This window comes from Neofelis nebulosa, chromosome 5 (assembly GCF_028018385.1).
Source record: "Neofelis nebulosa isolate mNeoNeb1 chromosome 5, mNeoNeb1.pri, whole genome shotgun sequence".
Taxonomy (NCBI): domain Eukaryota; kingdom Metazoa; phylum Chordata; class Mammalia; order Carnivora; family Felidae; genus Neofelis; species Neofelis nebulosa.
Genome location: NC_080786.1, coordinates 34,340,788 through 34,368,752, shown reverse-complemented (window position 1 = coordinate 34,368,752; position 27,965 = coordinate 34,340,788). Strand labels below are relative to the sequence as shown.

Genomic DNA, 27,965 nt, shown 5'->3' with positions numbered 1-27,965 from the left:
CCATCAAAATAGCCAGGGAGCCAATATGGGGATTCTGCCAGCTGTTGAGTATATCCATTCCAATTATGCATTCCAGTATAGAAGAAATAACCAGAGGATGGATCTGAAACGGGCTCCATGCTGACAGTAGAGAGCCCAATGCAGGGCTTGATCCCACGAACTGTGAGATCATGACCTGAGCCGAAGTCGGACACTTAACCAACTGAGCCACCCAGGTGCCCCTAGTCCCCTTAATTTTATAGTCCTCTTAAATATATCTCATGCCTATCAATGTCTTTTGTGTTTATGGCTATTGTCCTAGTCCAATTCATAATCTTCTCTCACCTGCATGTCTTCATCAACCTCTTAAATTGCTCCCTTTGTTTCCGTTCTTGCACATGCAGACCCTTCTCTGCACAGCAGCTAAAGTGACATTTTAAAAATGCAGATGGGTTATGTCATTTCCATTTTTTAAATCCCTAAAGTAATTCTCAGTGCATGGAGAATAAAACCCATTTGGGTTTTTTTTTTACCATTTAATTGGCTTTATTAATTGATTCATGAATTGGGCAGTGTCCCATCTAGTTAATCTAGTAGAGGGGACTTGGGGGAGCCATGCAAAAAAGGGTTTTACAGGCAGAAATGTGGTGGGACAATAAGCAGATGAAAAGATGAAAGTCACTTTCCCGTATTAGGTGGATTTCCTCATTTTCTTTTGGGGGGTTGAGAGGGCCCATGTGACAGATTACCTCATGGTGCTGACCAGGAAATTCCTGACTGACTGTTAAGACTGCACTTCTGAGGGAGGTTGAAAGTGCAGTTAGGTTAGGTACTGAGCCCCAGTTTGATGATGTGGCCTAGCATTTTGGGCCTGTTCTTTTCTTTTACATTTCCCCTTTGATCATGCTCTAAGCTCAACAGAGATGTGATCAAGATTTAAAGCATTAGCACCACTATCAGATACTATTCTGAAGTTCTCACAGTTTTTATTGTTCTTTTGTATGGTATACATTACCCATAGGTTATGATGTTTTTTGCTTAATTCCTACATATTCATAGGTTGTGGAAGTCAGTCATTCTCCTTGTTCTTTGACATTCCACTCTTAAGGAGTTCATTTGTTTGATGGTTAGTGGCTGCAAACACGCATTTAAAACTTATGAGAGAATATAGTGTGCCAGAGAGATTGTTATGGTAAGTATAAGCAGGATAATTCCCAGTGTTTGCAGTGCACGTTAGACTCATGGTCCCCAAGACACAAACCGAGCAAAGAAAGACCCTGTTGAAGGAGTCACCTTTTTAAGCCAAGTGGCTTGCTCTTGTCATCTTATGTAATTGAGTTTCAGCTTCCTGAGAAATGTTAATCCAGATACAGCAGGTGGTGTTGGCCACAGCAGAGATACCTTCTTGCTCAGCTAAAAGATAATCGAAGGCCATCCTATTATCAAGAACAGTTTTGGCCAAAGAGCCTAAAGATGGTTGTTGGGCCTCTTGTTTTAGCAGCAGATTCTGCAATAATTTTAAGAATTGCGGAAAAGTACCTGATTACAGGCTCATTTACATTTATCCATAATCAGAGGAGTGAGTCCTGAATCATGAAAGCCTCCAGACAGGTACTTTCTAACTCAACTATGTAACTTCAGGGAAGCCAACCAATGAGATGTCTTATTTTGCTTGTGAATAGTTAGGGAAGGGGCTTAGTTAGATTTTCTTAGCAGAACTTAGCTCTTTTAATATTAGAGAAGACTCAGTTTTCCTAAGTAATCAAAGACCTGATAAAGACAGCAACCACAAGAAATTATTTTGATAAAACACAGTATCTTTGTTTTCTAGGCAGATCACTTAAAGATAAAAAAAACTTCCATAATCTGCTATCAAAAGTAGACTTAAAGTAAAAACCAGAACAAAACCTTTGTCATTTTAACAAAAAGAAAATCAAATTCTAATTTTGCACCAGTTTGCTTTTTATATTAAAACTTATTCCAGTCTTAGTCCTGATCACACATAAAATTCCTTTCCAAAGATTTCTTCTTTCACAAACTTTCTACAATTTTTTTCCTCAAAAATGTATCTTCATTTCTCAAACTTTTTACCAAAAACACACATTTTGATTTCTTTGCATATGGAGATGGTTTCCTTATTTCTGTAGTTTTAATTGCATATATTAATTAGAATTCTTAACCTTTAGGGGTGCCTGGGTGGCTTAGTCAGTTAAGAATCCGACTCTTGATTTTGGCTCAGGTCATGATCTAACAGTTCGTGAATTCAAGCCCCACATAGGACTCTGTGCTGACAGTGTGGAGCCTGCTTGGGATTCTCTCTCTCCCTCTCTCTTTCTACCCCTCCCCTGCTTGTGCATGCCTTCTCTCTCAAAACATTAAAAAAAAAAAATTCTTTTTTATTTTAATGTTTATTTTTGAGAGAGAGCACACACACAAGGTTGGGGGGGGGGCGGGCAGAGAGAGGGAGACAGAGGATTGCAAGTGGGGCTCCTTGCTGACAGCAGAGATTGTGACCTGAGCTGAAGTTGGTTGCTTAACTGACTAAGCCACCCAAGCACACCCCCCGAAAAAAGAATTCTTTTATTTATTTATTTATTTATTTATTTATTTATTTATTTATTTATTTATTTAAATTTTTTTTTTTCAACGTTTTTTATTTATTTTTGGGACAGAGAGAGACAGAGCATGAACGGGGGAGGGGCAGAGAGAGAGGGAGACACAGAATCAGAAACAGGCTCCAGGCTCTGAGCCATCAGCCCAGAGCCTGACGCGGGGCTCGAACTCACGGAACGCGAGATCGTGACCTGGCTGAAGTCGGACGCTTAACCGACTGCGCCACCCAGGCGCCCCCCGAAAAAAGAATTCTTAACCCTTAGAAACCTTAGTTCCTAGTGAAAACTAAGAAGTTAAGGAATTATAAACTGTTATACCAGCATTTTTTAGATTTGCAAATTCATGAATACTTTTCATAATTTCTAGAAGCATAGACCTTCTTCAGTTTTCCAGTGCACTAACACATCCAAATATCTTTTGGTTTCTCTGTAGTAAGCCAAAAGTAGATAAACCTGTGCTTAATAATTAATGGTTTGGTATTTTCTTATTTGCAAATGATCTAAATATTCAACAGATTTCTATTATATTTATTATAACATAGGAGAGTTCTAAAGTTTCAAGTTACCAGAGATTTGGAAGCTATTTTTAAGTATACATAGAATAAAATATAATTCTTGCTAAAAACTTTATTACCTCTTATTCCACTTATATCTGTTTAAATCATTTGTTCTCAACAATTATGTTTATTTTACCCATGAAAACTTCATGAGTCATTAGACAAAATCACCCATCATTCTAAGTTATTTTTTGCTGACAGACTAGAACAGAAATGAATTTAGCTGATAAATTCAGGTAGAATAAAAGTTGTTTATCTACATTATATTCAATCTTGATAATTCTAAAGATATGCCTGTTTCCAGTCAACCAATGAACTTATTAAACTTGCTTTAATTTACCAAAAGTTATTCCAGAGCATGTGAACTTGAAAAACATTTGGGATAGTTTCTATTATATTTCTGAGAATTTTATGAAGACTAAGTTTATGCAAATACTTGGTTTTTTTAAAAGCCGTTTAAAGAGAGCTCTTTTACAGATTAATTTTGGCAGTACCATTTGGAGGTAGAAAGTACCACACATGTAAAACGTATGTCTGGACACACACACCAACATAGATGGAAGCAAACAGAGACCTTATAGCTTATAGCTTTAAATTACTACCATGGATTAGATACAATAATACAAAAATAGTTGGCTCTAAATTATTTTTCTAACAGATAGAATAAGATCGGGTTACCTGCTTAGGTGAATACAGCTTTTTCTAATACTTGTGGAGAAGAGTCTTGTCCTTAACAAGTCAAGTTCCAGATGACCTTTTTTCCCTTCTGATAAGAATTGGGGCATCTGGGTGGCTCAGTTAAGCACCCAACTTCGGCTCAGGTCATGGATCTTGTGGCTCACAGGTTCCAGCCCCACGTTGGGCTCTGTGCTGACAGCTCAGAGCCTGGAGCCTGCTTTGGATTCTGGGTCTTCCTTTCTTTCTGCCCCTCCCCTGCTGGCACTTGGTCTCTCTCGCTCATAAATAAATAAGCATTAAAAAAAAAAAAAATTAAAGAGTTACCTCTCTGAAGTTCGTATGTCAAAGAGATGGTCTAGATAAGAATTATGGAGAATACTCTGGTAGAACATTTATATCTTAAAGGCACAGGGGGAAAAAAAGTAAGCTCTTCCTATAACTTTTGTTCTCTTAAGACCAGAATTTATAATACTTCCAAGCCTACTGAGATAAATAGGGGAGATTTGGGGTTTGGTAAAAAGTATTGGTGGATTTTGAGTTTTTTTTGGAGCTACATCTCTGGTCCTGTAAAGACTAGGTTTGTAAAACAAGGGCAGCTGTTTTTAATTCCTCAAAGATTTGGGTTGCTGCCTAAATTATATCGAAGGGCCGACACACCTATCCACCTATGTTAGAGTGTTTTTCTTTCCCTGTGGGTAAGTGTAGGAGAGAAAGCCTAAAAAATTCCTGTCAGGCTCTGAATATCAGCTTCCAATTTAGCTTAGGGGAGAAGGCCTAAAAAAATTCCTGTCAGGCTCTGAATATTACCTTCCAGTTTGGCCAAATTTCTGATCATAAAGTTATTCAGTCCTTTAAAATATCTTGTAAGATTTCAGCCTTGACGGTGAACTGTCTCTGGCTGTATTAAACAGTCCCATAGACCTAAGAGGCATCTTCAAAGTAGATGCAAAAGAGGTTGTCTTCCCAAGATCTAGAGTAACTCCCAAAGATAGCCAAAAGAACAACTTGCGTATCTCAGGTGACCAGAAAGCCAAGCCAAGTTCCTAGGATAAGAAACAAGACCAGCAAGAAGGAAATAGCCTTCTCTGGGAGAGAAAGGATCAATAACCAATTGGTCAGGAACTGGAAAGGAAGGGACAGCGTGAAATTTTATTTCCCTCTCTTGACTGGGCTCCAGAGGTAATCTCTTTACAAAAGATTTCAGGGTCCTCCCTGGTTTAAGAAATTCTTTGACTGTGGCCCTCAGTTCAGCCTTTGAGCAAGATGTGAAAGATAACCTGCAGAGAGAATGGCCTGTAGCCTCAAGTGGTCTTATTTTATAAGTTAACTGTTTAATAGTGTCTTTAGAGTGGAAAAGCAGTTCAGATAGAGGGTTATGGATACTCAAAGGATAGAGGAGAGCAGTAGGAATTACATCACTTTTATGCCTCAGTCTGTTACAGTCTTTTGTTTTAAATACCTTTTCTCTTTAATTTTTCATTAGCTTTTGCAATGAATCTTTCAATGAAACTATTTTGGAATTTTGAAACCTTCTGGAGATTTCTGCATACTAATAAGTGGATATCCCATTCTGTTTGTTTAATTTGGGAATGCTTGCTTTCAAGTGCATTTCCTAAATGTCTTATCTAATTGGAAATTTCCACATAATGAATGTTACCTTTCTAGGTTTTCATTAGTAAGATTTTGCCATTTTACTAGCTATCTGAAATTTCCTGGACTGTAATGTGGTGTTTTTCCTGATTGGATGAGGGCCTCAAATGTGGAGCGATGATTGGGTGAATAGTTCAGGGTGGTGAAAGGATTCACCCCAGGCAGACAGAACAAAGGAGATAGAAGTTTATTGAGTACACTGCAAGAGAGCTGGCAGGACAGCAAAGGAGAGACTCTCTGCAATGTGGCAGTAGATTAGGGCTGTTTTTAGAGGGGGAAGGTGAGGAGGTATGGGGACCTATGGAATTTTCTCTTTTTTGGTAACTGTGCCTCTTTGTCAGTAGCCTGTTGGTCTGTTTGGGCTTATGGATGTTTTGAGGTGGGTCACCTGATGGGTCTGTCTGTATTCAGCCAAGTGGCTCCTGTGGGTCTTTTTTTTTTTGCCTTGCTTTACATTCCATTGCTCAAGCCTGTTGTCTAAAAGTGGCCTCTACATGTAAATCTTTTTTTTTTTAATAATTTTTTTTAATTTAGTTTTTGAGAGAGTGAGAGTGAGCAGGGGAGGAGCAGAGAGAAAGGGAGACAGTGAATCTTAAGCAGGCTGTCAGCATGGAGCCTGATGTGGTGCTCGAACTCACGAACTGTGAGATCATGACCTGAGCCAAAACCAAGAGTCGGATGCTTAACCAACTGAGCCACCCAGGCTCCCCTACATGTAATTCTTAGACATAAAATAAGCAGTTGGGCTGGAAGGTAGTGTGTTCAACTCTTTAGATTTAAGGGATCCTGTTTGTTTTAGCTAGACCTTTGGGTTTCTTAAAGTAATACCTAAGAGAGACGTGGTAGGGTTGGGAATTATGGCATGTTTACAGTGTCCCTTGTTGCACAGAAATTTTCTTGACCTAGTGTCAGTCTAACCCGTTTCATGAACAACTTACCCTGTTACAGGAGTCTTCTTAAAGTGGCAGATGCTCTAACAGCCTTTGACTGCATGGCCCATTTTTTGCAGCTTTTTGACCTCTGAGATCTCTGTTAGGAGTAGCCTTTATTTCTACAAAACAAGACCAAAAAATATGTGCATTTTATTATACCACAGTAACTGAGAGATGTTACTGTGTCTTGGCCAAGAAAGGGCCTGTATGCACCACTAATTCCCATGGAACCTTGGACTTTGGAAGGGATAAACCAGCAAATGCCAAGGAATATGGAGGATGGATTCATTCCAAATAAAATGGAGAACCACAGCTGCCTCCAGCAGTTCCCAACAAGGAATCTGGGGAAAGATTTCAAACAAATGGAGAATTGCAGACTAAACTGTCAGCAGTTTCCAATGTGGAATTCAGGGACAGAACTAAGACTTGGGGTTTTCCACCTGGGAAATTGTGTTCTGAAAGGCTAGGGGCTTAGCTCTGGGCACATACGTCTGCCAACTCAATCTGACCTGCTCTATAAAGGAAAACCAGTTAGATCAGGAGCTTGATACAAAGAGAGCAGAGCTCAGAACCAAGAGGGAAATGGTGAGAAAGACAGTAAGTTCAAAAGGGTTCATGGTACCACACCTGTGTTTCTCATTCCTGAATGCCACTGGAAGTTTGCATCAGATCCTGAAGCTGCCACAAAATTTTCAGCAGTGAATTTTAAGATCTAATTGACTTCATTGATTGATTAATGAATCCAGCAGCATCTCACCTACCATGTAGAAAGGATCTCCCCTGAACTTTTACCAAAGCTTGTAAAGCCCTGCTTGATGAGGTCCTACATCATGAATTGACCTCACTCATGATCAAACCACATTCTACATTTTCTTGGTTTTCTGGGAACCTTAGCTTGACTTTTTTTTTTTTTTTTAAATGTTTATTTATTTATTTTGAGTGAGAGAGAGTGATCAGGGGAAGGACAGAGGGAGAGGGAGAATCCCAAGCTGACTCTGTGCTATCAGCAAAGAGCCCCGTGCAGGGCTCAATCTCACAAACTGTGAGATCATGACCTGCACCAAAATGAAGAGTGTGATGCTTAACTGACTGAGCCACCCAGGTGCCCCAACCTCAGCTTGACTTTTATAACAGTGTACATATGACATATGTATGATTACATTTTTACTCTTGACTGATGAGTAGCAAGAGGGAGGCGGTACACTTTACATAGCAGTTCTTGTTATTACTGTAAACCTATGAAAAGATAGGGTGTTGAAACACTTAAAGTTTTTGACTTATGGCCATGTGGGTATTCGGGAGACTATTCCAGGAAATGGATATCAATACAGTTAGTGATGGGGCCTGAAATTCGCAACTGTACAAACATAGAAGAAATTCAAATTTGAAATACTTCAAAAAGTTCCTGTTTGCACAGTCTGTTTTTCAACTGGTTCCCTTTTCACCAGTGTTTGTCCAGCTCCTGAAACTGTTGAGAAATGGAGTGTCTGTGGCTAACTTGGCAAGCTTCAGCCATCTCGATTTTCATCAAGCTACATAGAACCTTCCAGTTTCCTGTGAGCAAGCCCTCAGCCTGTCTATAAAAACTGCATGACTGAATTCACATTCCTACAGAGTCTTAGTGGTTTCTTTTCATAGAAGCAAAGTTCAAAAACGAAAACATTATGTAAAATAAATCTCCTGTTCATGGAAGTTCAAGCCAAGGTGTTCATATTTGTTGTATAGATGTTTTATATGCTTTTTATATATAATTTACATGTTAATATAAATGTGTTTATATTAACAAGCTGTTTCAGTTTTAATGACATAATAACAAAATAAAATACCCTTTCTTATGACTTATGGTTGGCCAAGGCTGTTTCTAATGGATTTTTGCATAACATGACACGGAAAGACCTCAGTTATTAAACAGTGAAGTTGACTTTTAAACACAATGGTTTTGATTCAGTTGGGCACTGTTGATTGATCTTGTACTAATTGCATAAAGTTTTTTTATTTGCATAAGTTTTGATAGCCGAAGTTACTTCATACAAATACTATAGACTTAGACAACAAATACTGTTATCTATATTCATATTTATTTTATTACACTATAATTCATTTAACTATACTATTCATGGCAAGAGAATATATTGAGAAGATATCACACAAGAGTGATGACAAAAACTAGATGTTAAGGTTGAATGACAGGATCCCCAGGATTACTTGTACAAGGATTTTCCTCTTCTACTATGGAATTGAACAAACGGAGTGGTTCAGATTGTGTTTCAAATTCTACTACTCAGTGAGCTGCAGAGTTCTGAGTACTTTAAGTGTCATCTTCTTACCCACAATTTATGTCCTTTTACTTTTCTCTGATTTTTAAGACTTTATTTAAGAAAAGGATTGAAGAACATTTGAAAAATGGTACTTTAAGTCACAAGTGATAAAAATAAGTTTTTTAGTCTTGTTATATTTAATATGTTTGTCATAAGCTAAGCACTGATTTTACTTTGGCTGGTTGTTGAGGGCTTGTGTTGGGGAGAGGAAAGGATGAGTTATTAATTAATATCACATGATACTATAATATTTTATATTATTTTTAACCATAAATAAATTTTGTTGGTGGGGAAACTTATTTTTCAGGTTGAAGCACTCAATAAGTTAAAAACTTTAAATAGTTTAATCAAACTGAATGCAATGAAGCTAAACAGAGCCAAAGGGAAGGAGGCCATGCATACTTGTTTAAAACAGAATGCTTACCGGGAAGCCCTCTCTGACCTGCAGTCACCTCTGAATCCGTGTGTCATCCTCTCAGAACTCTAGTAAGTGACCATCTTTGCTGTGCTCAGTGACTTTTCCATAAAAATAGCAATGCAGAAAGAATTTCTGAGTGACTGCCTTGCAGGAGCAATAAGGCTAGCTGTTAGCCCCAGTAAGTACTGTATATTTAAAGAAGGAAACTCTTAAATTTCTCAGAGGTTATTTTTGTGTGTACTGGGACGTATGCCTACTAGCTAAACTTACCTGTGGGATCCATGAAAGTTATTACAAGGTATTTTCCTTTCAGTTGTATGTGATTACATTTGTTTTCTATGTTACTGGTTTCTAAGGGTTGAACATCCTATGTATGCAAAATGTTGGCAACCATCATAGATTATTAAGTTATTTTCCTATTTCAAAATTAGATCTTAAATTGATTTGGAAAATTATTTCTCACTTTTTCATTCCCTTGAAAAGTAATAATAGAAAAGTAATGCTGTGTATCCTCTTGTGTTAGGATTCAAAGTTGATCCCCCTTTAAGAAGTAATGAAGTTATAATATTCCTAATTTTAATCTAATGCTATGATCTGGTTGTTATTGACTATCTGTAATAACATAGAGTTAAGGAAGAATAGTAAAGAAAGAAAGGAAGAATTTTAAAGAAAGAAAGAAAGGAAAGAAGAAAGAAAAGGAAGAATTTTAAACGTAGGTAGTGAGAAGGGCAAATCTGGGTTTTCAGTCTAGCCCATCTGGCATCACTACAGGCCAACCAAAACTGTCACCCCAGTTGCTTTTTTACCAAGAGGAAATGTTCTAGTTTTGACTTCTGCAGACCTGATTGGAACAGGTGAGGGTTTTCCCCAAGTCTAATACATCATGGCAAAATTTACAGTCTTGCCATTTCTTTAAATTGAAGTGGACTAATTTCCCCCTTGTTTGATTTCAGTGTTGAAAAATGTAAATACATGGATTCCAAAATGAAGCCTTTGTGGCTCGTGTACAACAACAAAGTTTTTGGTGAGGATTCAGTTGGAGTGATTTTTAAAAATGGTGATGGTATGTACTGAGATTTTTACAGTACCAAATTCCTTAGTACTTTTCATTTGTTGTCAGTTTGCTTTATCTGAAAAATGATGTGTAAACGTATAACAGATGCAAGCCCAGAGGTAGCTATCAATGGTCATAAGGTTGAATTTGGCGTGTCCTGTGAATCCCTTTTTTTTCCTCTTAGAAAATATCTTTACAGCTTACTTACATACACTGTTCTAATAAATCTTTTTTACCTACAAAATACAAAGTCTGTCTTAATTCTTTGGTAAGAAGCTTGTGAAGTACAGTATTTTCAGTAGTATATTCATACATTCTGTTTCAGTGACAGCAATTTTGATATTGCTGCCATAGTTTTATATTTTAATTAAAATGTCTTAATGACTCATATTTTTTGACAGGAAATGCCTCTGAGGTGATTACACCAACCAGACAGCCACCACTCATTAGTTGTTATGATTACAGATAAGTCACGTAAAATTCATTGCACTTCAGGTTCTTCATGGTCATAAGGATTATAGTATTTGTATGTTGGGTTTATTAAAAAGAATAAAAGGTACATTAGTAAATATGCTTACCATAATATGTGTGCTTACAACTATTTTAAAAAGAACTTGTAGTGTTTTCCTAGACATCTAATCCCACTTGATGATATGAATGTTACTATGTAAGACAATACTTTCAAAGCCCTCTGTTACCTCAAAATTATCCTTGGATATGATAACAAATAAAATCAACTGTTACAATTCTGTAACCTATCATACAATTCCTTATGTGATTTTTAAGAACTTCCTGTGCATCCCTAAACGCAACCAGGAAAGAAAAAAATCAGCAGTGTGAATTGTATAGATGTTGTAGATAGCCATTACTGTGTTATACAGTATTACGGCATCCATACAATCAGTATTGTAGCTTACACATGGTAAACAATTGAAAATTATTTTGTTTAAAGTAATCTCTACACCCAATGTGAGTTTGTGGGGCTCAAACTCATGACCCTGAGATCCAGAATCACATGTTCAACTGCCCGTGCCAGCCAGACACCCCTATTAAAAATATTATTTACCTTGGGGCACCTGGGTGGCTCAGTAAGTTGAACGTCTGACTCTTGGTTTCAGCTCAGGTCATGGTCCCAGGGTTGTGGGATCCAGCCCTGCATCACGCTTCACACTGAGGGTGTAGCCTGCTTGGGATTCTCTCTCTCCCTCTGCCCTGTTTGTGTGAGCGTGCATGCTCTCTCCCTCTCTCTCTCTCAAAAAAAAATTTACCTTAATTTCTGAAATAGTGTTACAGGCACATGCTAGCCAGCAAACCTAATATTTAACAAAATAAGTATAGTCAACATTAAAGTTTTGGGAAAATATTAACACTATTGGTCATTGATTTTAGTTCTGTCTGAATTAGTAGTCTTGAATTAATGTTATTAGACATAACGTGGAAAGCATTTATAATAAAGCAGAGTATTCCTCCCTTAGATTTACGACAAGATATGTTGACACTCCAGATGTTGCGCTTGATGGATTTACTTTGGAAAGAAGCTGGTCTGGATCTTCGGTGAGATTTCTAGTGAATTTATTTTTGTCTCATGTTGTATTCCTTCCATAGTAAAATTTAAAAAATTTTTATTCCTTCCCTCCTGCTATTATTATTAACTGGTGTTCATGTTAATATTTATAGAACATTTTATAGTTCTATGGTATACTGTCAAATGCATTGTCTTACTGAAACTTCATCAGATGTAAAACTGTGTATGTTACAGAGACTCCAGAAAGAAAGGTTTGCACTTTCAGTAAAGCCTAGACAGGCAGCAAAAGTCACACTCTAACCTATGGTTCTGAGGGTACTCTCAGGGAGGATGCACTGGTGGTCATGAGAATGACAAGGCCGGAGAATGGCCTGCCCCTCTTCTTAGCCTGGTAACACTGATTCCTCTACCTTCCCTAAAGGGAAGTGTTCAAGTGTGCTCCAGAGTTTTTAGCTTGTCACCATTATTAGAGGTAGACAGCAGAACAGGTTTATGGCAACAGAAAAAAGAAAACATAATGGATTTTAAAAGTTTAATCGGGAGCCTGGGTGGCTCAGTTAAGTGTCTGACTTCAGCCTGGGTCATGATCTCATGGTTTGTGGGTTCCAGCCCTACGTTAGGCTCTGTGCTGACAGCTCAGAGCCTGGAGCCTGCTTTGGATTCTGTGTCTCCCTCTCTCTGTGCTGCTGCCCTCCTCATGCTTTGTCTCTCTCTGTCTCTCAAAAATAAATAAACGTTGAAAAAAATTTTTTTAAGTTTAATCAATGTCAGATCTTCTAAGGTCAGGAGCAAATGAAGAGAATCACAAACAAAATGTTGATTATTTACCTAACAGTATAAGATTTGAATCTTGCAAACCTACAAAATTAAAAGTCAAGCCTCACATTGGGCCTAATATTTATAGTGAACAGAACAGAGGGACAATGATCCTAAATATTTAAAGAGCTCATAGAAATAAATATGGAGAGGGGCACCTGTCTGGCTCAGTTAGAAGGGAGTGTGACTTTTGATCTTGGGATCTTAAGTTTGAGCCCAATGTTGGGTGTAGAGATTACGTAAATAAATAAAACTTTAAAAAAAAAAAGAAATATGGAGAAAAAATGTGAAAAGGCTATTCATACAAGATATAAAATAAATATTAGTCATAATTATGTGAACACATCAATTCCAACATATAGGTACAAATACAACATACAATTCCAACATACAAGAACAGTTGGATACCACTGATTTCCTAGCCAAGATTTTGTTAAATGATAAAATAGCTTAAGATATGATTGAAGCAACAAAAACACGAGTATTCACATGTCTTTGTAAATTACTACTAACCTCTCTGTATCAAGTTTATTTATACCTCTAGTATTTCCAGAATTTACTTTAAAATTAGAAATTGGAAAGAGGGGCACATGCGTGGCTCAGTTGGTTAAGCATCTGACTCTTGATTTCCTGTCCTGCCTTCCCACATCTCAGAATTTACCTTTTCCTCTTTTACCTAATTCTTTATATTTTATTTTTCTAAATTGTGCACTCCTTCATACATGAAAGTATAGAAAATAATTTATAATTTTTATGTGTTTTACTTTGGGATTTAATACATATTTAGCAATTAAATGACAGATGTTAGTATGTCTCCAACTGACTTTTTTTTTTTCAACATATGAAATTTATTGTTAAATTGGTTACCATACAACACCCAGTGCTCATCCCAAAAGGTGCCCTCCTCAATACCCATCACCCACCCTCCCCTCCCTCCCACCCCCCATCAACCCTCAGTTTGTTCTCAGTTTTTTTTTCTTTTTTTTTTTTGTTTTTTTGTTTTGTTTTGTTTTGTTTTAACATTTATTTATTTTTTGAGATAGAGAGAGACAGAGCATGAACGGGGGAGGGTCAGAGAGAGGGAGACACAGAATCTGAAACAGGCTCCAGGCTCTGAGCTGTCAGCACAGAGCCCGACGTGGGGCTCGAACTCACGGACCACGAGATCATGACCTGAGCCGAAGTCGGCCACTTAACTGACTGAGCCACTCAGGCGCCCCTGTTCTCAGTTTTTAAGAGTCTCTTATGCTTTGGCTCTCTCCCACTCTAACCTCTTTTTTTTCCTTCCTTCCCCTCCCCCATGGGTTTCTGTTAAGTTTCTCAGGATCCACATAAGAGTGAAAACATATGGTATTTGTCTTTCTCTGTTGGCTTATTTCACTTAACATCACACTCTCCATTTCCATCCATGTTGCTACAAAGGGCCATATTTCATTCTTTCTCATTGCCACATAGTACTCCGTTGTGTATATAAACCACAATTTCTTTATCCATTCATCAGTTGATGGACATTTAGGCTCTTTCCATAATTTGGCTATTGTTGAGAGTGCTGCTATAAACATTGGGGTACAAGTGCCCCTGTGCATCAGTACTCCTGAATCCCTTGGGTAAATTCCTAGCAGTGCTACTGCTGGGTCATAAGGTAGGTCTATTTTTAATTTTTTGTGGAACTTCCACACTGTTTTCCAGAGTGGCTGTACCAGTTTGCATTCCCACCAACAGTGCAAGAGGGTTCCCGTTTCTCCACATCCTCTCCAGCATCTATAGTCTCCTGATTTGTTCATTTTGGCCACTCTGACTGGCATGAGGTGATATCTGAGTGTGGTTTTGATTTGTATTTCCCTGATAAGGAGCGACGTTGAGCATCTTTTCATGTGCCTGTTGGCCATCCGGATGTCTTCTTTAGAGAAGTGTCTATTCATGTTTTCTGCCCATTTCTTCACTGGGTTATTTGTTTTTCGGGTGTGGAGTTTGGTGAGCTCTTTCTAGATTTTGGATACTAGCCCTTCATCTGATATGTCATTTGCAAATATCTTTTCCCATTCCGTCCAACTGACTTTTTAAAAAATTTTTTTTTTCAACGTTTTTTATTTATTTTTGGGACAGAGAGAGACAGAGCATGAACGGGGGAGGGGCAGAGAGAGAGGGAGACACAGAATCGGAAACAGGCTCCAGGCTCCGAGCCATCAGCCCAGAGCCTGACGCGGGGCTCGAACTCACAGACCGGACCGCGAGATCGTGACCTGGCTGAAGTCGGACGCTTAACTGCGCCACCCAGGCGCCCCCCAACTGACTTTTTTAAAAAAGGAATTAAACAAGCAGATAAAATTTTAATGCATTCTCATTCTATCCTACTTTCTCACATCTCAGAATTAACCACTATTCTAAAGCTATAATATATAGATTTTTGTGCTTTACTTATATATTTTGTATCCATTGTATGTTTTGAACTTTAAATGCTATCATACCACATGCAACTTTTACTTTTTTCTCACAACATTTTTCGGGATTTAATAAGATTAATATGTGATGTTCTAATTTGTTATTTTCACTTCTTTATTAATGTTTTGAATAAATATAAAAGTTTATCCATTCTTTTGTTAATAGCTATTTACATTCATTGTTTTTTCCAGCAATAACAAAAAATTTGTTGGAGTTTGAACACTTCTAAATAGCTCACCATTCACATATGGAAGATGTCTTTAGTTTATAATAGCTGGAAGTGGAATTGCTTACTCATAAATGAGACATATGTATTTTCTTTTTTTTTTTTTAATTTTTTTTTTTTAATGTTTATTTATTTTTGAGACAGAGACAGAGCATGAACGGGGGAGGGTCAGAGAGAGAGGGAGACACAGAATCCGAAGCAGGCTCCAGGCTCTGAGCTGTCAGTACAGAGCCCAATGCGGGGCTCGAACTCACGGACCGCGAGATCATGACCTGAGCTGAAGTCGGATGCTTAACTGACTGAGCCACCCAGGCACCCCGAGACATATGTATTTTCAATTTTACCACCATTGTCCAAATGGTTGTACCAGTGTTGTTTCCACCCAGAAGTATCTCCTTGCCAGTTAACTTGTTGATTTTTTGCAAATCTAATGGATATAACATGGTATCTCCATAGAACTTTAATTTGCATTTCTTTTATTAATATTTTGGTTCAGTATTGTTTTCAGTGTTGAAAAGTACTGTGTTTTCCATTGCTATAAATTACCTAGGTTCCTTAGGGGTTTATACTTTTTAGTACATTATTTAAAAAAATATTTTTCTCTGTGCAATTATTTTCAAGGATATTCTTCTATAGTTTATTTTGCAGATTTTATTTGCAAAGTTAGTGTGCTTTCCCCTCTTCCCTCTCTGCAAAGATTCGGTTCTGGTGTTGATTTTGGAGTCTAGGTCTTTTTGACTACTGATTTTTCTTATTGATTATTGGACTTACCAAATTTTTTCCCCTCTTGAGTCAGTCTAGAGGTTAAGAATTGTCTAGTTGATCAGTATTTTCCATTTACTGTCATACATTTTTTAGAATAGCCTTTTATGGGGCGCCTGGGTGGCGCAGTCGGTTAAGCGTCCGACTTCAGCCAGGTCACGATCTCGCGGTCCGTGAGTTCAAGCCCCGCGTCGGGCTCTGGGCTGATGGCTCGGAGCCTGGAGCCTGTTTCCGATTCTGTGTCTCCCTCTCTCTCTGCCCCTCCCCCGTTCATGCTCTGTCTCTCTCTGTCCCAAAAATAAATAAAAAACGTTGAAAAAAAAAATTTAGAATAGCCTTTTATTATTTATTTATTTATTTATTTATTTATTTATTTATTTATTAAACGTTTATTTTGAGAAAGAGAGTGTGTACACACAAGCATGGGAGTAGTGGGGAAACAGAGAGAGAATCTCCAGCAAGCTCTGTGCTGTCAGTGCAGAGCCTGATGGGGAGCTTTATCCCATGAACTGTGCAATCATGACCTGAGCCGAAATCAAGAGTCAGATGTTTAACTGACTGAGCCACCAAGGTACCCCAAGACTATTCTTTCTTCAGTAAGTTGTCTTGGCACTCTTGTCATGCATCAACTGACTATAAATGTGACGGTTTTTACCTAAACTCTAAATTCTTTTTCATTGGTTTACATGTTTGTTTTTATGCACATTCTTGATTCCTTTGCTTTGTATTAAGTTTTGAAATTCAGAAGTGAGTCCTCCAACTTCTGTTCATTCTCTTTATTTATCTGGGAAATCTTAATTTCTCCTTTGTTTTTGAAGAATACTTTTACTGGAATTTGAATTCTCTATTTTCAGTCTTTTACCACATTTTAACATGTCCTCCCACTGCTTTCATACCTCCAAGATTTCTGATGAGAAATTATTTAATTTGGCAGGGGGTGAGGGGAATCCCTGTAAGGGATTGGTCACATCTCTCATTATTTTCAAGGTAACTGGCTTTTTTTTTTTTTCCTTAATGTTTATTTTTGAGAGAGAGAGAGAGAGCATGAACAGGGGAGGGGCAGAGAGAGAAGGAGACACAGAATCTGAAGCAGGCTCCAGGTTCTGAGCTGTCAGCACAGAGCCCGACATGGGGCTTGAACTCACAAACTGTGAAATCATGACCCTGAGCCAAAGTTGGACACTTAATCGACTGAGTCACCAAGGTGCCCCGGTGTTTTTGTTTTTTTTTTAATGTTTATTTATTTTATTTTGACAGAGAGAGAACACACACATGTGAACTGTGGGAGGGCAGAGAGAGGGAGAAGGAGAGAGAAAATCCTAAGCAGGCTCGGTGCTGTCAGCACAGAGCCCGATGTGGGGCTTAATCTCACTAACCATGAGATCATGACCTGAGCCGAAATCACGAGTCGGACGCTTAAGCGAACGAGCCACTCAAGTACCCCTCAAGATTCTGTTGTTTGAATCTTGACAGTTTGGTTATAATATGTTTAGTCCTTCTTGGAGTTTATTTGACTTTGAATTCATTGAGCCTCTTGGATGTGTAGATTATTGTTTTTCATTAAATTTCAGAAGTTTTTAGCTTTTTTCATATACTTTTTTGCCTTTTTTCTCTCTGTACAACCATTATGTACTTGCTGGTTGTGTTAATTTTTCATTATTTTTCTTTTGTTCCTCTGATTGGATACTTGATCTGTCTTAAAGTTTGCGGATTTTTTCTCACGGCTGCTCAAATCTGCTATTGTGTCTGTCTAGTGAATTTTATATTTCAGTTCTCCTTTTCAACTCCAGAATTTTTATTTGGGTAATTTAAATTTGTTTCATTTGTTTCTTTTTTAAAAAACTTAAAAAAATATTTATTTATTTTTGAGAGGCAGAGCGGGGGAGGGGCAGAGAGAAAGGAGACTGAGATTCTGAAGCAGGCTCCAGGCTCTGAGCTGTCGGCACAGAGCCCGACGCAGGGCTGGAACTGAGGAACCATGAGATCATGACCTGAGCTGAAGTTGGATGCTTAACTGACTGAGCCACCCAAGCACCCCTAAATAATTTGTTTCTTAATAATAGAGACTATATGATCATAATTCCTCATTCTCAGGCTTTCCTTTCCTTTAGTTCTTTAGACATGATTTCTTTTAGTTCTTTGAATATACTTAAAATAAGTGTTTTTACATTTTTGTGTAGGGGCACCTGGTATTCTGACCTGTTACTTTTTACAAATCTGCTGTCAGTCTAAATGGTATTTTTTTTACCCCAATGCAGAAAACAATTTCTCTTAGCCTTTGGTTTCTGCAATTTTACTACAGTTTGTTAGTGTATGGATTTCTTTTTATCTTTTCCCCCCTATTCTCAGTGTATCTCTACAATTAGCGAAAATACAGCTTGTTTTAGTTCCTATAAAACTCTCACAGTCTTCTGCAGCTTTAATAGAGGTGTGTTGGATTTTCCTGTTTTGTCCTGCATGTCTCTTGACCTGTCTTACCTATTTCCCACTTTTATGTGCCATTCTTTGTAGTTTCTTGTTTACTGTCTTTCCAGTTCACTAAATTTCTCTTCTGCATTGTCCAGTTTCATTTCCTTGTTAATAGTTAATAATGTAGTTAATGTAGTTAATAGTTAATGTAGTAGTTAATAATGTTTGGTTTTGAATTCATTATTAGTGTCGACTGTGTTTTCTCTGAGGGGTCCTTTGTTCCCTAGGGTATGAAAGTACCCTCCCAAAATGAGTTTGTGCTTAATTTCTACTGTTCCCCAAGGTCTTTACACACAATCAGTCGGTTTTTATTTTAACTCTTAGCCTTCATGCTCTCATATTTCATAGATAGTTTATACTTGGATCTCATGAGAATGTAGGAAGGCTTGAGTTTCTGCATTTTCATGAAAGTTCCCTTCCTCCCCCCATCTAGTGCGCAAGATAGATGGCAGACTTTCATGCCACATCTTCTGGTCAGTGAGCAGACATTTTCTAGTTCCCTCTTCATACACTTGACAGCGCTAGCGCTTTCAGATCCCCAGCTTTGTTTAGGATCACAGGCCTAGATCCTGTCTCTTATTGGCCCAAGGCCAAGCTCTCTTCTCATGGACATTAAATTGTCAACCAAGTTAGCAGTTTGCTCAGCCAGTGCTATGAATAGTTTCTGGGACCCAGAGTTCTCCTTTTCTTTCTTTCTTTACCATAGCTATTTATAAAACCTTTTTGACTTTATCTGTAATTTTTATGTGTTTTAGAATCTACAGCAACTTTGTCCACAAGTTTGTTGGAAATAGTTATACTTGACATTGAGTTTATTCTTATAAGTATTTCCTGATTAAGTTTTGAAATTTGAATTGTTTTCTTCATAACTAAATATAGTTTAGGGTTTTTAAACTTAAGACACTTGTGGGGCGCCTGCATGGCTCAGTTGGTTAGGCATCTGACTCTTGGTTTTGGCTCAGATCAGGATCTCACAGTTCCTGGGTTCGAGTCCCACATCAGGCTCTGTGCTGACAGCGTGGAGCCTGCTTGGGATATTCTCTCTCTCTCTCTCTCTCTCTCTCTCTCTCTCTCTCTCTCTCTCTTTCTCTCTCTCTCTCTCTCTCCCCCCTCCCCCTCCCTCCCTCTCTCCCTCCTTCCCTCCCTCCTCTCTTCTCTCTACCCTCCCCCACTCATGCTGTCTCTGTCTCTCTCCAAATAAATAATGTTAAAAATTAAAAAAAAAAAATCCTTGCTAAACCAGGCATAGTATTAGGTTCTTCATCTATGTAATGTCATGTAAGTTAAAAATACTCTATGAGGTGGTATTAATTCTTTTTTAGCAGATGAGGAAAATTAAGACTAAAGGGATTTTTTAAATTTAATTTAATTTTTTTATTTTTTTAAGAGAGGGCACAAGTGGGGGAGAGGGGCAGAGGGGCAGAGGGAGAGAGAGAATCTTAAGCAGGCTCCACCCTTAGGTCTCTATCCCACAACTCTGGGATCATGACCTGAGCTGAAATCAAGAGTCAGTCCCTCAATCACTTGAGCCACCAGGTGCCCCAAGGCTCAAGGGATTTTAAACAATTTGTCAAATGTTACAAAAATATTAATTGAAGGAGCCAAGTTCATATCCAGGTCTATCAGACTGTACACTTGATGTTATTTCTTCATTTTACCAGTCTAAGCAAGAAAACAATCATGGGAAGACATGTTTAGTAGTAACCCTTTGTTTATCACAATGTTGTGGTGCCCCAAATAGTAATTTTCCATTGATTTGAGGTTTTATTTCTTTAAAGAAAGCAAGAGTTTTCTAGTCTTGGATCCTTGCAGGATAAACTTTTTAGTGCTGTTGAAGTAGAAAGAGCAATTTGCTGTTGGTGTTTTTCCTTTTATGGGACTTACAGATATGATTGGAATAAGGGAGTGAGATTATAATGTATCTAAAAAGGACCGTTTGAGCACTATAAGTGACAGACTTTTGCTTTTAAATTAGGAGGAATTTATAATATAATGGTGTAAAAAGAATTAGTTTTGCATAGGTATCAAGTTTTTTAGTCAACCACATACATGTAAGAAATACTGGATGGATAAGAGGGATGGGTGGTTGTGAACTCTGCCTGAGGAACATAAACCCAGAGGGTCTGGTCTACACTGTCCCCCAGCCCACCCCCTACTTTTTGTATATAAAGTTGTATTGGCACAGCCACGGCCCATTTGTTTACATACTGTCTTGTGGCTGTTTTTATACTGTAACTGCAGAATTGAGTAGTGACCTGATAGTCTGTAATGCCCAAAATATTTACTATCTGGCTTAATGTCCAAAAGTTTGCTGACCCTTCCTATAAAGTAAACTGCCGCTAAAATGATTTTATCATTTTATCAAACGATTTGATGCCAGGCCAGATCCAAGGACTCAGAGAAGGTCCTGCAGGAACAGCCAAGAGGGTCCCTGGTTTTACACAGGATAGAAATTATTTGGGAGCCAGCAGGAGGTGGAAGAATTTTTTGAAGATAAAGGGAGAGCAGATACAGATGAACCGTCTGGAACACTGGGAAAGGAAAGGAGCATGAGTATGGTTTTATCTGAGGTTTTGGGGGTTTTTATTGGGGACAGTCGTGTGGTGTACATGTCCTGTCAGACGTCCAGAAACCAGGTAGAACAAGGACAGAGGCCAGGTGTCTATCAGAGTCACTTGTTTCTTGAAACCAGCGGTCTTGGCATTGAGATGCCTAGCGCCAGTGGTTTCGATATTACCAATTTTGCTGGAAGACTCCAAAGATACCATTCTTTGTCCCTTACGAGGAGGACACGCATTAAGGCATATGTAGGGCTGGGGTGCAGGTCCTAGTAAGAAGAGAAGCAGGAAAAAAAGGAAAGGGAACAAAAGAGCTTTTTCTTTCGCGAGTCCCTTTGGTTTCCCTGTCTCCCTTCCATTGCCTTAATTAATTCCCAACCAAGTTCTTTTCTCTTTGCTGTTTTATTTTACCCATTCTATTCAACTGTAAAATACATATAGCATCAAATGAAATTCATTGTGTGACCTCAGGCCAAGGGAGGAAACCACATGTGGGAGTGCTAGAAATAAACCTAGTGTCTCTCTTATGGGAAGCAACAAGTATCTAACAAGAAAAAGGAACTTGTCTGTCCAGGGAGATCTCTGCTGACTTTTTGTACTCTGACCCCATGTTTTTAAAATATGTGGAACTTTAATTCTTTAGGGTTCATTTCCAAATGAATACCATTTTCTCACCAAACTTTTTTTTACTCTTTCTATAAATATGCGTGCTTCACTGTTCCTATTGTTTGTTTTCTTTTGGCCAGCTGTTCAGGTTAAGCTGGGTCACATAGCACACACTCTTGTAAATTCAATCTCAAATCTTCAGGTACCTTCTATGCTGTATTACTTTGACCAGAATAGTTTAGTATTTGTAACAGTGCCATGTTAGCATGAATGAAAGTGCCTATTTCTCATTTTCATTTTTCTCTGATGTCCCAAAGACACTCTTGATATTTTTCATACTAAATTAGAACATCTGTAAGCCTGTCAGTATGTTAGAACACTCTGACCTCCTCAGTCACCAAATAATAGGTATTCAGCCTCTTCTGTCAAGTCTCCTAGGTTGTCTGTATGTAAATCTATTTGGCCTTCGGTAGATTTCATAGTCTTCTACCACCCCCTGAATTTTGGACAGTTGTCTTCATTGTGACTTTACATCTAAGTTACATTAATGGGATTTACTTCCCTTTTAAGAGTGCTAATCAACACTTCTGTAATGACACTGGTAATAGCAGTCTTGGAAGGATTAGGGAAGAATATGGAAACGATGCAAACATTAGGTAAAGGAATTACACTTTCCTCTTTTGGAGGCAAGGGGCTAAGTCACCACTCAAAGTGGGTCAATATGTCAGAGTCAAGGCCCGAGAAAACTTTCTACATACTCATTAAGAGTAGGGTTATGGGGCTGCCATCCCCTCAGCTGTAGAATTTATATTTTAATTCTTGATTAGTGGGAAGATAACAAAGTGCTCCTTGGATCAGAGAGTCTGGGAAAGGAAGGGAAACATTACCGGTTGTTCTTATGGCCTTTATAAAGTTGAGTGCAAAACAGGCCCATGTAAGATGATCAGGGCTCTAAGAGTTTGTCCCCAGCCTGACTTCTGTCAAACTGTCTGTCTGACAAGGATGTTTTTTCCTTCCCATTGTGAGAGTTTCATCCTCAAGACACTGAATGCTTTTATCATTGCACGCTTTTGAAGAGGAAATTGTTGGATTTTTGCCCAGTTTGGCTGCAAGTGAGGTGGGAGGAGAAGCAGGAAAGTGAGCCAAAGTGCAGTTAAACCACGCAGTGTTTGCCTCACATGTGTTGTGTCATGATAAGAATAGGGGTGTTGGGAAAGCTTCCATGCTCCAAGCTACTTTGCTTATTGAAAGGTAACTTTTTAAAAGGAAACAAAAACAAAAACAAAAACAGATGAAAAGCAGTCTGTTGGTATATCACACTGCCAGCATGTAGTTTCGTGATTCTGTTCCCGACCTTACTTTGTTAGAACTAAGAAAGTGCTTAGAAGAGGCATAAAATAATTGAATTCTTGGTTGTATCGAAATTGAGGGACTGTTTATTAAAATTGGCTCTTTTATCTGATTATTAGACACAGTAACACATTCATACATTCTCTGACACACACACACACACACACACACACACACACACACCCTCTTTCATAAAGTCCTTCAAAGCTTTCTGAGTGTCTTTAGCAGAATGACAGAAGTTCTTACATGGCCTATAGGGCCCTGCATAGTCTTTCCAACACTGATGGTTTCTGGTCCTCACCTTGCCTTTGCACTCCTCCTTGTATTTTCCTCTAGCTGTGCTGTCCTTCCTACTCATCAAGATGCTGCTTAACTCTCGACATGTTCTCATAGCAATTCTCATTCAGAGATCACATGCACATTGTGCATTTGTGCCTTGTCTGCTTAGTGAGAGCAAGGACTGCTTTTTTTTTTTTTGCTCCTTTTTGTGTCACCAGCAGCAAACAATGCCTGGCACTTAGCTGTACCCATATATTAATTGAGTCCATGAATTCCATCCATTGCATTTTCTCTAGTCACCTTTTATTTGAACTTCCCAAGGTGTATCACATTCCATTTTGGAGTCGCTGTAATGGTAACACAGTTTTTACAAAACTGGAGAAGTAGTTTACAGCCAAAAGAAGAAAAGAATAATGTTAATATGTAAAGATGCCCTATGTATCACTAATGAAAATATTTAAAACCCTAATAAATAGGGAAAGAATGTAAATACCCAGTTCACAAAAGAAATTATTTTTAAATGACTAAAAGAGGTGCACCTGGGTGGTTCCGTTGGTTAAGTGTCTGACTCTTGATTTCCGCTCAGGTCATGATCTTACAGTTCACGAGACTGAGCCCTGCATAGGGCTCTGCGCTGACAATGCAGAGCCTGCTTGAGATTCTCTCTCTCCCTCTCTCTGTCTCTCCCCCACTCACGCACGTGCTCACTCTCTTAAAATAAACAAACATTTTTTAAACAATGGCTAAAAGAGACCTGAGAAAATGTTTATTTTCATTAGGGATCATATAAATGAAATTCAAAGCAAAGTGCTACCTATCGATTTAGCAAAAATTATTTTAACGAGAACAGCACGAGAGGGCTGTTACACGGTCAGTGATTCTAGAGACTGTGTTAAGTTATAAAGAGAGTTTTAGAGCCACACAGAATTGTTTTAGATCTTAGACTTAGTTATATATGTGATCTTTTCCAAGTTACTTTTGTTTCTCATTTGTAAAATTGAGATCTTACCTTACAAGGATTTTTATTATTAAATTTGTCTATTCATTCAAAAATATTTAGGGGCGCCTGGGTGACTCATTCTGTTGAGCGTCTGATTTCGGCTCAGGTCATGATCTCACAGCTTGTGAGTTCAAGGCCCACAATGGGCTCTGTGCTGACAGCTCAGGGCCTGGAGCCTGCTTCAGATTCTGTGTCTCCCTCTCTCTCTCTCTCTCTCTCTGCCCCTCCCCTGCTTCTCTCTCTCAAAAATAAACATTAAAAAAAAATTTTTTTTTTTTAATTTATTGAGTGTCTACTTTGTGCTAGGCACATTCTCAGGCACTGGGGATATAGCAGGGAACAAAACATCCCTGCCTGGTAGAACTTTTTTTTTTTTTAATTTTTTTTTTCAACGTTTTTTATTTATTTTTGGGACAGAGAGAGACAGAGCATGAACGGGGGAGGGGCAGAGAGAGAGGGAGACACAGAATCGGAAACAGGCTCCAGGCTCTGAGCCATCAGCACAGAGCCCGACGCGGGGCTCGAACTCACGGACCGCGAGATCGTGACCTGGCTGAAGTCGGACGCTTAACCGACTGCGCCACCCAGGCGCCCCTAGAACTTTGATCCTAGTGGTGGAGAGAGAGACTGTAAGCAAACACATAAGTAAAATGTGCAAGATGTTTGGATTGTGTTGAAGGCTAAAGAGGAAATACAGCGGGGAAGAGATAGTAAGTATTATGTCACAGACAGTGTCACAATTTCAGATAGGATGATCAGGAATTTCTCACTGAGACAGTAACATTTCAGCAAAGATGTCAGAGACGGTCATGTAGATGTCTTGGGTAAAGAAGTAAATCATGTAGAAGTCTTAGAGAAAGATGTGCTAGGCAGAGAAAATAACACATGTAAAGGAATGAGGGAATATTATGCCTGATCTGCTTGAGGAATAGCAAGGAAGCTGGTGTAGTAGGGATAAAGTGAGCAAGAGGGAGGATACTAGGAGAGGTGAAGTGGGACCAGATTGAAGGCTGGCTTTGTGAACTAGGCAAACATGTCGGCTTTCACCCTAAGGTGGGAAGCCTTTGCAGAAATTGACATGGAGTGACATAATATGCATACTTTTAAAATGGATTAGTGATGGGTATTGAAGAGGGCATCTTTTGGGATGAGCACTGGGTGTTGTATGGAAACCAATTTGACAATAAATTTCATATATTGAAAAATAGATAAATAAAATAAAATGGATTATATTGCTGTTGCATTTTTTTTTAATGTTTATTCATTTTTGAGAGACAGAAAGTGAGAGAGTGCACGAGTTGGGGAGTGCCTGAGAGAGAGGGAGATGCAGAATTTGAAGCAGGCTCCATGCTCTGAGCTGTCAGCATAGAGCCTGATGCAGGGCTGGAACTCATAAACCACGAGATCATGACCTGAGCTAATGTCAGACTGACTCAGACTTAACCGACTGAGCCACCCAGGCACCCCTGTATTGCTGTTGCATTTAAAACAGACTATGATGTGGAAGCAGACTAATAAGGAAACTTGAATAATTGAGTAAGGGTTGATAGTGGCTTGGTCTAAGGTAGAAGCAGAAGGAAGAGTGGAGGCAGAGAAGTACTTTACACATTTTCAAGACAGGTAAATGCTGGGCATGAGATGAAGAGTCAAAGTTGACCTTAAGGTTGTGGGCTTGAACAACTAGAAGGATGGAGTTGCCATTCATTAAGCAAAGTAATGTGTAAAGTGCCTAGCCCACTGCGTGGCACCTGTTTGTTATGTGCTCCATAAAGGGTGATTCCTTTCTCCAAAATTTAGAGTAAAAACGAAAGACTTTTTTTTAAGGTTTAAAAAATTTATGTAAGTAATCTCTACACCCCACATGGAATAGAACTCATGACCCTGAGATCATGAGTTGCACTCTTAGGACTGAGTCAGCCACGTGCCCCAAAAACCTTTTTCTGATATGCTTCTGTCCATCTGCATAAAAAAGTAGAATATTTCATCAGAATAACTAGATAACAAATTATACATTTAGCTATACATTGGCATTCTAGTAAATTACTCCATCTGTTGGCCAAGAGATTTACTCCTTAACAGAAAATAGAACTTGTATTTTTCCATATGACAATGATAGAAAAATGGCAAAGGTATCAATAGTAATAAAACTTTTAAAAACATCAAAGAAGAAACTTCCTCTGTTAATGTTTCATTTTATGGATAACATAAACATGTGACTATGCCCATTTTTTTCCCTTTCAGGATGCTGCCTTATGGCTGTTTAGCAACAGGAGACCGCTCTGGCCTCATCGAAGTTGTGAGCACTTCTGAAACAATTGCTGACATTCAGCTGAACAGTAGCAATGTGGCTGCAGCAGCGGCCTTCAACAAAGACGCCCTTCTGAACTGGCTTAAAGAATACAACTCTGGGTCAGTTTGTTTATCATTCTTCTGAACAAACAAACAGCCAAACAAATCACTATTCTTCCAAGTAGAATCAGCAGTGCCCTAGAGGAAATGGTAGTGTTATTTATTGCTTTATTTCAGGTTAGATCAGTGACAAATAGGCCTTCCTAAAGTCTTCCTAAAGATGGTTAGCATTAAATTTTTTTTTTTTTCAACGTTTTTTATTTATTTTTGGGACAGAGAGAGACAGAGCATGAACGGGGGAGGGGCAGAGAGAGAGGGAGACACAGAATCGGAAACAGGCTCCAGGCTCCGAGCCATCAGCCCAGAGCCTGACGCGGGGCTCGAACTCACGGACCGTGAGATCGTGACCTGGCTGAAGTCGGATGCTTAACCGACTGCGCCACCCAGGCGCCCCTCTTTTTTTTTTAATTTTTTTTTTTCAACGTTTTTAAATTTATTTTTGGGACAGAGAGAGACAGAGCATGAACGGGGGAGGGGCAGAGAGAGAGAGGAAAGATGGTTAGCATTAAATTCTACTTTATCTAGATCACATTTCAAAGCCTTGTAGTAGTTACAATCTAAGAATTTACCATTTTTAAAAATATTTTTTTTAAATGTGTCAACTTCTGTAATTATGTGAATGTATGTATGAACTTAGGTAAGTTTTCAGAGGATTTTTACAATACAAGTAAATGAGTTTGTAGACTGTGATCTCTCCAAATTAAAAAATACAATGCTAGGAATTGTGTTATTAATGGTTACTGTGTTGGAAAAGTCCTGATCATAGGCAATTAAGGAATTTCACAGTGAGGGAAAACACTATAAATATTTTTGGCTAAAGACTTCAAAGGTGGACTTACATTTCATCATTGGCAAAATCCAAGGACTGGTATGTGAGAATTAGTTTTCAGATTTTGATCTTAAAACCTTGTCTCTAAAGGATCCGTATTGCTAACTTCTAATTTGAGTCAGTGACTTGAACTGTTGAAAATTTAATAGTTAACTTTTCAATATGGAATTCTAGTGTTAGGTCAAACTGACCAAAAAAGGTTCAAATGCCCAGCATCATTGAGCAAAGCTGATGGTGACCTTGTATAATTACACATATGAAGCTACTCCCAAGCCCAGGGAAACACAGCAGTTTGAATGGCTTAGGTCCATTATCTGATTCCTGCTGATTCTTCTCTGCCCTGCTCCTGCAGTGATCACCCTCCCTCTCTCATCCAGCATGTTTGGCTCATAGGGTTTTGGCAGCTCTGTGTTGCCTTTCTATTCACAATTAAAAAGGAAACAGAAGTGTGAATTGGGTCTCATCTCACACTTTTAGAGACTGAAAACCTTTGTTG

General features: G+C 38.5%; 1 protein-coding gene across 6 annotated transcripts in view; it reads left to right on the top strand.

The window, feature by feature from the left end:
- The window catches only part of PIK3CB (phosphatidylinositol-4,5-bisphosphate 3-kinase catalytic subunit beta), a 186,012-nt gene that overhangs the window by 146,546 nt on the left and 11,501 nt on the right, over positions 1-27,965 (top strand). For all 6 annotated transcript variants that reach the window (XM_058730016.1, XM_058730015.1, XM_058730011.1 and 3 more), the window contains exons 17-20: positions 9,034-9,212; positions 10,098-10,207; positions 11,674-11,752; positions 26,473-26,640. In XM_058730016.1, the coding sequence (XP_058585999.1) occupies positions 9,034-9,212; positions 10,098-10,207; positions 11,674-11,752; positions 26,473-26,640 (536 nt within the window). The remainder of the gene's footprint in view (positions 1-9,033; positions 9,213-10,097; positions 10,208-11,673; positions 11,753-26,472; positions 26,641-27,965) is intronic.